Below are 12,327 nucleotides of genomic sequence, written 5' to 3'. Positions count from 1 at the left end.
CACTTTACCTGACTCTGTGGTCTCTTCCCATAATTCCAAAAGCTTTAACCAAAAACTTTCTATTATTGACCTCACCCCATTCCTAAGAGGACCATAAGGGGCATGCATAAGAGCACAAACGTGCCTACCGTTCCTGTCCTATTGTTTTTCTTTTTCTTCTTCTTATATATATATATATATATGCTTATACCTCCTAATATTTACTCATATATATGTTTATATACTATATAATCTTTTTGTATGATACTTATATATATTGTTGTGATAAAATAAATAAATAAATAAATAAATTACTCATCACCTGTGATTCCTATTCAACTCTGCAGCATCCTATTTATTTATTTATTTATTTATTTATTTATTTATTTATTTTTTCACATTTTTATACCGCCCTTCTCCGGAGACTCAGGGCGGTGTACAGCAGATAAAACAACAATAATCCAAATTTTTTAAAAATACAATACCAAGTTTAAAAATCTAATTTAAATGCTGTATGATTAAAAATATTAAATAAGAAAAATTACAAAAAGATAAAAACCGCTGTTAAAAGCCCATTAAAAACCCACAATATTAAAATCAATCAGGCCAGCCCCGCTTGGTGAAAAAAGAAGGTCTTGAGCTCCCGCTTAAAGGTCCGAAGATCAGGGAGAAGACGGAGTTCCACCGGCAACTCATTCCACAGGGCCGGCCCCCCCACAGAGAACGCTCTTCCCCTGGGGGCCGCCAGCCAACATTGGTTGGCCGATGGCACCCTAAGGAGGCCCTCCCTGTGAGAGCGCACTGGACGCACTGGACGATGGGAGGTAACTGGCGGCAGCAGGCAGTCCTGTAAATATCCCGGTCCCATGCCATGGAGCGCTTTAAAGGTGATGACCAACACCTTGAAGTGCACCCGGAAAATCACCGGCAACCAGTGCAGCCTGCGCAGGACAGGTGTTACATGGGAGCTACAAGGTGCTCCCTCAATCCCCCGCGTGGCCGCATTCTGTACCAGTTGGAGCCTCCAGGTGTTCTTCAAGGGGAGCCCCATGTAGAGAGCATTGCAGTAATCCAGACGGGAAGTGATGAGGGCATGAGTGACTGTGCATAACGAGTCCCGATCCAGGAAAGGGCGCAATTGGCGAATCAGGCGGACCTAATAAAAAGCTCCCCTGGCAACGGCCGTCAAATGGTCTTCTAAAGACAGCCGTGCGCCTAAATTGCGCACCGATTCCCTGGGGGCTAACGATTCGCCCCCCCACAGTCAGCAATGGGGTAAGCTGACTGTGTCGGGATGCTGGTATCCACAGCCACTCCATCTTGGATGGGTTGAGTCGGAGTCTGTTCGTCCCCATCCAGACCCGAACGGCCTCAAGACACATCGAGTCATCACATCGACGGCTTCGTTGGGGTGGTTCGGGGTGGAAATGTACAGCTGAGTATCGTCAGCGTATAGCTGACAACTCACCCCAAAACCACGAATGATCTCCCCCAGCGGCTTCATATAGATGTTGAACAGGAGAGGCGAGAGAATCGACCCCTGCTGCACCCCACAAGTGAGTTGCCTAGCGGTTGATCTCTGCCCCCCTGTCAACACTGTCTGCGAACGGTTGGAGAGGTAGGAGGAGAACCACCGCAAAACGGTGCCTCCCACCCCCAACCCCCCCAACCGTCGCAGCAAGATACCATGGTCGATGGTATCAAACGCCGCTGACAGATCTAACAGGACAAGATCAGAGGAACAGCCTCTGTCCCGTGCCCTCCAGAGATCATCAACCAACGCGACCAAAGCCATCTCTGTACTGTACTCAGGCCTGAAGCTGGACTGGCATGGGTCTAGATAAACAGTTTCCTCCAGGTACCTTTCCCAGGTGCCAACGAGTTCTTCGGCTGAGCCGTGGGCCAGATCCTCAGGTATCGGCCCAAGCTCCATCAGGAACCTACTCAGGTCCATCAGGCGCCTGGGACGGAACCACCGAACGGGCTCCGTCTCCCTGAGGTAAGGGTTTGCAGTTTGAAAGTCCAGGTGAAGGAGAGAATGATCTGTCCATGGCAGGGGAGTGATGACTAAATCCCCCACATCCAGGTCATTCAGCCACTGTCTTGAGACGAAAATCAAGTCCAGCGTGTGTCCCCCAGTGTGTGTGGGCCCATTCATTAACTGGGTCAGGTCCAAGGCTGCCATGGAGGCCATGAACTCCCGAGCTGTCGATGATGTCTCGCCTACCGACGGCAGATTGAAATCCCCCATGACCATAAGTCTGGGGGTATCACCTGCCAACTCGGCTATCACATCGAGCAGCTCAGGCAGGGCTGCTGTCACGTGGCAGGGAGCCAGGTACGTGATCAGTAAGCCCACCTGTACCCCTTGGCCCCACCGCAGAAAGAGAGACTCACAGCCGGCTGTCTGCGGGACAGAGACCTCCCTCGGCTCCAAACTCTCATTAATAATCACCGCAACCCCCCCAACCCTGCCTTGAACCCTCGGCTGATGAAATGCATGGAAACCCGGTGGACACATTTCAACGAGGAGCACCCCCACCCTTCTGTGCCCAACCATTCTACACTTATGTCAATGAAATCGGGGCCAGCTTTAGGCTAAGATAAAGAAGTCTATCAATATATCCATCCAGTCAATCATTTACCAATTAAATAGAACTTTTCCCCAAAATATCTCTGAGCAGCTTTGCTTGATTACAAGAAGTTTAAATCTATTCCAGAATAGCCTTAAAGAGCTAATTCTGTATTTGGAAGAAGCCCAGAGATCACGTTTGTACTAAAATCTTGCACCATATCAGGCCAACAGGTTTAGTCCTCTGTCAAAACCTGCCCAGTAGAGGCAACCAATTTTATGCCCCCCCCCACCAGTTTTCTAATTTAGCATTTAAATTCAGTTATGAGAAAGCAACCATTGTTACTTTTGAGTATATGTAGAGTGTTTTTTCTTAGCATCTGGTTTCTAGTAAATTATCATCAACTTCGCAACCTTGATGTGAAAAAAAAAAGTTCAAGGTTACACTAAGTCACTTTGAGGCAAGACCCAACCAATATCCTAATTCCCACCTAAGAAAACCTCTTTCTTACCACTGAAAAGCATTCCCTTTATTTTGAGGCCAAACTGTAAATGTACTAAATAGGATGGCAAAGAATACAAAAGGATGCAGATTCCCAGAAATAATTTTAATACTTATAATCCCACTTCTTCATACTGTAGTTGATGAAGATTTATATGCCCCCCCCCCAGTACAATCATCAAAGCCCTTGCCATGGATGTAAGAACAGAATGTGGGAGAATAATCAAGATCTACCTAGTTTCAGGGCATAAGCATAAATAAAAGCTAACTGTTGGGGTTCTTGTCCTGCACCCAGCTAGAGCAGGGGTCTCCAACCTTGGCAACTTTAAAACTTGTGGGCTTCAACTCCCAGAATTCCTCAGCCAAAAGCTGGGAGTTGAAGTCCACAAGTTGCCAAGGTTGGAGACCTCTGAGCTAGAGCACTATCTGCATACTTCAAGGATATTTAGCTTGGAACACTATCATTATATTTCAAGGATATTTACCTTATTTGCAAATAATTATTTGCAGCTGTCACTGTGACTCTGTGTAGCAGGAAAATGAGATAGACCTAGACAGCAATGAGTTCCAAGGTGTGAAACAAAGCTCATAAAATGCTAATTCTAAATAAGGTGATACAAACCTGCCTGAGTTTTAAAAAATCCAAATTGGACATATAGAAGGCAAACAACTATACTATTCACTTTTCTGGATGTAACAAGAATTGGGAATTCATGGTCTAAATTCATTTTTTTTACATGACAGAAAGGAAGAATAGCCAAAAGCAGAGAATTATTAAGGAGAAACAATAAGTGGATTCCAGAATTTCAAATATTTAAGGTATCTTCACTCTTTGGACATCAGTCACATCATCACAAGCTCTTTTATTTGCTTACTGTCTAATGAATTAACATCACCGCTTAGCTTTTTGCTAACTACTGAAGAAAAATAAATCAATATCTATGCCAAAAGACCTGCACATTTTCCCAAAAGATGATAATCCAGAATGTAAAATAAACTACAAGAAAAGGGAAGAGCAGACACAGAAGAGAAAAATCATTGGCTTCCATTACCAGATTCTCAACCAATCCATGACAACTTCTCCATTTCAAAGATTTATTATTCCCCCCCCAAAATATTTTTTTCTTTCAGATAAAAACACTAATCTGACGTAAGTATTCGAAAAAATTAGCAGGATTCGGAACCTGGGGCCTGGAAGATTTAATTTTGATGAATTAAAATGATAATTCTTCAATTAAAAAATATCAGATGGAATGGAATTGCTTAACTTATAGTAAATTTACTTACGTATATGCTTTAAGGACTCAATCAAGTACATGGGTGTTAATGTACCACAATAAATGAGTTAGATTTCTAGATGTTACAAATTTCTATATGAACAGATTCAGTTTGCATGAAACAGATTCATATCTTTCAATGGCTATTATACCCTCTCTTAATGTTAATGACATTGTGTCACTTGCTGTTAATTGTATCATTTAAAAATCATACGATACAATCATTTTCTATACATTTTTACTGCTAAACTGTGACTTAGATTTTAAAAAGCTGCTAAGGCTCACTGAACCACGTAGTTATTTTTATTTATCAGATTTGTATGCTGCCAATTTCATTATGACATAGCAGGTTGTCTTTAAAGACAATAGTTGTCTTTACAGTACATAGCCATATTTGCTTGTTTGTTTCAATTTGTATGATCATTTATGTATCATGACTTTGGATAGCTAATAACAGTTTAAATACAGCACACAATATAGTAAATACAAATTAACATCCACATGAAATGTATATATTACAACATCCAAGGAGGAAGAGAGGAGAAATATGACAATACCCAAACCTTATCATACTAGGGTTTTTTTGTGCCTTTGAACCACTGTTGACTCCTAGTGACTCTCTGGACTAGTCTCTGCTGTTTCGTTGGCAAGATTTTCAGAAATGGTGCCACTGTCTGCTTCCTTCTGCTGAGCGAGAGGAAATGGCCCTGGCCCAAAATCACCTAGCTGGCTTTGTGCCTAAGGCAGGATTAGAACTCAGAGTCTCCTAGTTTCCAGCCTGGTGCCTTAAATGTTACATTAAACAGACTTTCCATAATAAATTAATATATCAGAATGCAATATTCTTACAGCAATGCATACTCCATCATTTACTAATATAATAGTAAATGAAATTCAAATCTGAAACTCCCTCCAGAATAATTCATTATTTTCTAGAAGGCCATGAATATGGCAACTAATCTGTCAACCACTCAGAGTCACTTGGATAGTGAGATGGGCCTAAATTTGACAAGCAAACAAACAAACAATTTATAGGAAAATGTTTCCATGCAATTGAAATGTATAATCTCCTTGCTGTGATGTTCTTGTTTTCCTTAAAGGTGAGATTACCAGGAGCTTTTCCTGTGTTACACGTGCTGGATGAATTGGTTCGGTTTGGAGGAAGTAGTCTATAAGGTATTTTTGCCATCAAGTCTTATAAGCTTTATAGATCAAAATCAGCATTTAGAACCACACAGATAAATTTATAGGCAACCAAAGATCGTGGGTATAATATGTTCTTGGTAGTTAATAAATACCTATTAGCAATTCAGACTGCTGCATTCAATACCAACAGTAACTTCTGGTTGATTTTCAGAAGCAGCCTCATATAAACAGATTGTAATAAATAATAATCAACCTTAGTCATGCTGAACCAGAAAAACTTGATTTTAAAAAGATACTAAAAAGAATTTAAAAAACGATTATAGAGGAAGGTAACAGTGGGTTAAATCTTGCCTTTATAGAAAGACAGAGATAATAATAATAATAGGAGGTGTGTATAGCATGGTTGAACTGCCATGTTATATGGAGACAAATACTCTAGTGAATCCTCAAATAATGTTTTAATAAGCATATTGTAGTGGCTGCCTTCAGATTCAAGAAACTTCTAACATTTCCATAGAAATGACAACCAAGAAATAGCTTCAACAATAGCTGCAAGCACATTTGCTAGAATATAACATGTCTAAAATCCATCATTGCTGTAACAAATTGGAAATTTCTGATCTATTTGATAAGAGATTTGATAAAATTTGCACAAAGGCTGAATTATCTAAAAGAGTTGTACTGAAATAATGCAGAGGTCTGGTTTTAGAAGGAGCTATGATTAACCAATCATGCATAAAAGGAAACATAATTCCAAAAAGAGAAGCAATTATTGCCATGTACTTGGTGAATAAAAGAATACATGTGTGTGTTTACATGACACTGTCTTATGGAGTTGTGGAAATAAGCATTCTTCATTCATGTACTCTAAGCAGTCTTCTTTGTAGATTTAGGAGATTGTGAACAAAAATTCCATTTAGGGGAAATTACTACATGAGCAAAATTAAAATGTTGATATTGTGAATTACAGCAATCTTCATTCAGCAGCAACAGTAAAGAACCAAAAGAAGAAATGACCGAGACTAGAACTCAACTGAGATAGATTTATCTCCTTCTGAAAATATACATTTTCTTCTTCAGAGCAAGTAAAATGGGGATAACTGGAAAATGCCTTTGAAGGGGAGATAGTCATGGTCTATATTTGATAGTTATATCTGCAATCTTTAAAACTCATTTGTCCATGATGACCCTTGCCTAGTCCTAGGTAAAGTGAGCAAATATTGTTTCAACATGGGTTAGTATCAAATATGGATCTCCATTGAGTTCAAAGAAATGCAAGTTAATATTCAAAGGCAAGTCCTCCGTATATAACCCAGTCTTCTTAGATAAATCCAGTGATCTAAGCTCAGCAACCCATGCCTTCTTAGAATAATAGGTTTAGCTATAGCCTAGTGACATAAACCTACATGTGACTAGTCATATTAATGTTTTGCATAACTACGTTTCATTCTGACATAGCTTACCAATTTCCTCTTGTCCTCAGGCAAATAATTTAGGAACACTGAGGTTTTCATCAAAAAAAAAAGGATTAATATCTCACCATGCTAGCTATGCATTAGGACAGATTCACTCATTAAACTTTGGCCCATTAGTTGTAATTTCCTACTTTCTCTACCTAAGCATACAGCAGAAATCTTTCTCTCTGATATTCCATATCTGATTCCATAATAGTGGAATCCAAGATTGAATGCTGAAATAAAATTCCTGGATACAATATAATTTTTCATAAACTTCAAAGTGGAGAATGCTGATAAAGGGTCCTTATGCCAAGAGCTATTTATAGGGATTCTGGTTCACATCATCAAAACATAGATTAGAATAGAATTGTTTATTGGCCAAGTGTGATTGGACACACAAGGAATTGGTGCATACACTCTCGGTGTACATAAAAGAAAAGATACATTTGTTAAAAATCATAAGGTACAAATTTTATGATAACCATAGGGAAACAGTCAATATAAATCTTAAGGATACCAGTAACAAAGTTAGTCATACAGTCATATATTGGGAGGAGATGGGTGATAGGGACATTAATGCCCTTTATTGGCCATTGGCTGAACTTTTGGAGAATAAAAAGCAAGAATGAATTTTAGAGAATAAAAAGAAAATGCAAAAGGTGCCCAAACTGCTTGAGTTAAGCAGCAGGAACTTAAGTAATCATAACATATAGCAGAGAGGAAAAAAAGAAAGAAAAACTGAGATGACGCCTAAAACTGAGGAGATACTGTAAGGCTTCTCAGTGAGTTACATTTGCTTGCCAAGAATTGGGCAAGCAAGAATTTTGGGACTGGAAGAACATTTTCTAAGAAGTCAGAAAGTGGCAGAAAAGAAAAAGAGAGAAGTCCCATTTGTCCTTTTTTTTTTAGTTGCAGTTATCCAATTAGCTACATCAATCTTTCTTATCTTGGTTGCTGTCTAGACTTGATTGACTACAGCTGCTGCCATTTAGCATAACTACCACCAGCTGTAGTTGATGGAAGTTGTACTAACTTAATTGGGATTTGCTACTGGAGTTTACTACTCAAATTAGTGGCTATAGCTGTTTTAAACAATTATCTGACTTTAGAAAACACTATTTAGCTAAAATCCTATAAATGGACCTAGACATTGTATTTTTTAAAACTCTGTTTATATTACTTACAGTACTGAATTACAGAAGCTTTCCACAAACACTTAATCAAGCAAAATGTTCTTTTAAACTAAGGTAACAAAGATTAGACAAATTCCTTTAGAAAACTGGTTTAGTGCTTGGAAAAGTAAGAACTTTGGCCTTCTCTATTCCTAAGACTTTCTACTACTACCTACTCTCAGAAAAAATATCACATTTCTCTTAACTATTTTTCTACAACCTGAAGGATTCCTTTTACTATTCTTAGAAACCCAAACTACTAGTATTCTCATATATGTCCCAGTCATAAACATTTAGTTACAGATACTAAGGGAATATACTTCCATACCTTTATGGCACATGACTTGCCAAGCAAGTCACATTGAACTCTGATGAATTAATCCCTCTGGCAACAAAGGAAAGAAAATAGCTGCCAGCCTAGCACTTTCCCTGACCCTATCGTGCTATGTCCTGGAAACTAGAAACTAATCTTGATGGGATGAAAAAGCAGGGGCAATTGCACCTTTCAATCCATGGGAAAAGGCAATTTTGCCAATATATACTTTTACTTCAATTCATTCTGCAGGAGTTACTGGAAGTAATACTCAAAGGAAGGTCAGTTTGTGTCAGGCCTCAGTCTAGGAACCTGGGTGGATAACATGGCTAAGTTCTAAAAAAATGTGACTGCGTAAGTCCAGACAGAAGATCATTCCCTCATTTTTGAGAAATAAATCTTGAACTTGAGATTGAAGACAAAAGTCTTCAAGTTAAACTTCCAAGTACACATTTCTCCAACTGGACACAAGTTATGGGTCCTATTAATTCTGACTATGCCATTGCTCTGCCCGTTTCTCATATCTGGAGGAAAACTATGGCAAAAATAGCTCATAATAGGTAATTTATCTCTAAAAGAAAAAAAACCATAATACTTTCCAGGTTGTTTGTATTACAACTCCCATCAAATCCAGCATCAGGAGTGTATAGGAATTCTGGGAGTTGTTATTTAATCATCCTTTGAAGTAATTATGTCCAAAGGTCAGCTAATTACAATCAGTATAATTAAAACATCACCTATAATAATTATATCTCTATATAATTATGCTTCAGCATTTTCAGGATAACAGTTTTTCCAGTAAGTTTTTGTAAAAAGGGAGAAAAAAAGAAATTTTATTTTGTATATCTTAGCTAACATTTAGGATTGGCAATTCTACTGTGGTTTTTTTTAAAATTGCACTACTGGGTTGCTTTGGGAGGAACAACTTTATAAAAATGAATGGTTGAACAAATAAAGTAATAATGATATATGTAAAATAAGACTTCCAGAATAGTCTTAGATTATTTTGAAACATCTACAAACCCACAATAGTGGCTGAGGCAATCACAAAAAAAATGCAGTAGTAATTACACCACAGTAGCGCAGGAGAATGCTCCCTGATATTTTTCAAGGATAGATAAGGAAGTTCAACTAATAACTTTAAGATGTGAAGTAGGGTCTTCCTTCCTTACTGAAATCTAAGCAAAAAGAGGCCTACTTATTAATTGCTTCAATTACAGGCACTCCATCACTGCCTCTTCTTGGCTCAATTGTAACTAGCTCTCATTTATCCCATTTTGGTTTCAGAATGTTTTCTCTGCTTCCCACATGGATCATCTACTCATCTTCTCTAATTCTCCAAACACTCTTCTAGAAGATAATTTGTCAGAGGCAGCATTGCTAACTTTCTAATAAAAGTATTACATTTTGACACAGGCTTGATTTAAAGTTTTCTAGACTGGTCTAAATATTCATTTTACACTACTTCTAAGCACAATTATATTTTCAATGCCCTTTTCCCTTGAAAATGGGAGAAATATTGAATCAATTGCCTCCAAACTGGTGAAAAACCTAGTAACAATATAAATCGAAGAACCAGAAACACAAGATTTTAGAAGTGACAGGAAAATGTATATGTTAGGTGTAATACTCAAATACACCATGTGCAAATACTTTATGGAAAAAACAAGGATGTAAATGCTTCAAACTTTGACCAAACTACAATCCAGTAAAATGACTTGTCATTTGAATTATTGTTTGCACAATGGAGCTACAGTATATCTATCTTAACATTTGGCATAACCCTCCTCCCATTTCAAACTCTCCCCAAAGTCAAAAGGCACTCCCTTCCTCTCTCTTCACTATCCTCCTAACCATAAATATTTCCCACGTGTCTAAACTATCATCTTCCCAAACCAAACTGCTCTGTCGCAGACAAATATATTTCCAGGGGATTCAGCCTGCTGCACTTTGAACTCTTTCTTTTATCTATTCAGGGTCCTCAGGAGCCCTTCTTGCTAGGAAACGTAGGACGCCCACTTTACTAACCTGCAGCTCGCACCAAGCGACTTCGACAGTGGTCTCTGTGTCTAGCCCTTTGTAAACAGTCTTGAAGGAGCCGCGGCCAATTTCGATGTCAAACTTGAGAAAGCGACCGTCCGGGGACGTGGCGACGGCCCGGGTCTCAGCCTCTTCGTTCTCTTGTTCTTGGCGGATCTCCGCGGAGAGCAGACGGAGTAACGAGATGGTTTCGGGAGAACTCTCGCTGCTTGCGGATCCCTCGAGGAGACCTCGAGACCTAGAACTTTCTAAAGCTGTAGCGAGCGGCTCCATCCCCTCCAAATCCATGGGGTCGGGACCTGCGGCTACAGCGGGGGCTTCGCTGCCGTAGCTCCTTAATCCAAGCTCGGACGAACTTCGACGGCTGATTTTGTAGGCTGATGCGCGGCGACCAGAGACTCCGAGGGTCCGAGGACCCTCAGCCTGGCCAGCATCTTCATCTTTGTCGCAGCTAGTCTGGTCCATCCTATCGGGCTGGGGCGTGAGCGGGTCGCCACCGGGGCCCGAGTGCGAAGCCTGCAGCATCGGACGGCCGTACAAGAAAACGCGCTGTATCGGAGCGCAACCGCTTGCTACTAAGCCGGCGGCCAAGCAGCCGCTAAATGCGCTCGGCGGTTGCACCGCCCCCTCCAGGCCTGATCGGGAGACCGCGCTGCTTTCTCCTCCCCTATTTTAACTAACCTGTTATGTTCTGCTCGCCGCCTACCTCTTTTTTCCCCAAGGAAGCCACAGTGCACTGCACCGACACGACACGCCCACCCCAGAGGGCTGGAATCGCGTACCCTTCCAAGGGCTTCTTTAAACTCAGTAACTCGTGTGTTCGAGGGTAGCAAGAGGTTAGCAACGGGATATCGTGCTGCCGCCGCCGCCACTCCTGCTGTTTTTTAATGGGTAATAGAAATGCAAAATGTGTTACTTTTGCTTTGGGAAAACGCCTTTAAATGAAAAAGCCTCTTAAAATCCCAAGTGCGTCAATGGAGGCCAACTGTATTGTGATCGTCATTGCCTTCATATTTTCCTACTTTTATGGCAGTTGACAAGGTAAAAGTTTGTGGGCCGAGCAAATTTCTGTATTCTCTGCCATGCCTTGACTTTTTGATGAGACGACATAAACTTGAATGACTCAAAATGTTTGCTTTTTAAAACAGGATTTGAGTTTACCAATCTATTTTCATTGCAGCTGATTCTAACCCTAAAAATATATGCAAATACACAGTGGTGAAATCTAAATTTTTTTACTACTGGTTCTGTGGGCGTGGCTTGGTGGGCGTGGCAGGGAAAGGATACTGCAAAATCCCCATTTCCTCCACACTGGGGGGGGGGAGATTGCAAAATCTCCATTCCCACCCCACTCTGAGGCCAGCCAGAGAGGTGGCATTTGCTGGTTCTCCGAACTGGTCAAAATTTCCACTACCGGTTCTCCGAACTGGTCAAAATTTCCACTACTGGTTCTCCGAACTGGTCAAAATTTCCACTACCGGTTCTCCAGAACCTGTCAGAACCTGCTGGATTTCACCCCTGCAAATGCACCTGCAACCCCTGTTGTCTCATATAGTGATGGGACAGAACTTCCCAACCCTCCTCCCTTCAAGCCAAAGCCGCTTTTTAGGAATGACTACCAACAACAGGCTTCACCCTTTTGCAGTTTTGGCACTGTTGTTTTTCATCTATGAATGTGAGTCAGATACTATTCCTCAACAAATTAAAGATGAAACTGATTTGTAACAATTTGTTCAAGATTGTGCCAAAAGTTTTTTATTTTAATGAAATTTTGGCATCATGTCTTTAGATAGAAATCTTATCTATACTAGAACTGGGATAGTAGATTCCTTAACTCCAAATTGAAACTTGTAGGCATCTTGACTGTTA

The 12,327-nt window shown here is 40.3% G+C and overlaps 1 protein-coding gene across 3 annotated transcripts in view; it reads right to left on the bottom strand.

The window, feature by feature from the left end:
- Positions 1–11,056, bottom strand: part of WNK4 (WNK lysine deficient protein kinase 4) — a 48,104-nt gene extending 37,048 nt beyond the window's left edge. For all 3 annotated transcript variants that reach the window (XM_058183174.1, XM_058183172.1, XM_058183173.1), the window contains exon 1: positions 10,447–11,056. In XM_058183174.1, coding sequence (XP_058039157.1) covers positions 10,447–10,983 — 537 coding nt within the window. In that variant the 5' untranslated portion in view covers positions 10,984–11,056. The remainder of the gene's footprint in view (positions 1–10,446) is intronic.
- Between the last annotated feature and the right edge of the window lie 1,271 nt (positions 11,057–12,327).

The sequence above is a fragment of the Ahaetulla prasina genome, chromosome 4 (genome assembly GCF_028640845.1).
Source record: "Ahaetulla prasina isolate Xishuangbanna chromosome 4, ASM2864084v1, whole genome shotgun sequence".
NCBI classification, from domain to species: domain Eukaryota; kingdom Metazoa; phylum Chordata; class Lepidosauria; order Squamata; family Colubridae; genus Ahaetulla; species Ahaetulla prasina.
Note: the sequence above shows the minus strand (reverse complement) of the source record. Positions and strands in the feature narration are given on the sequence as shown.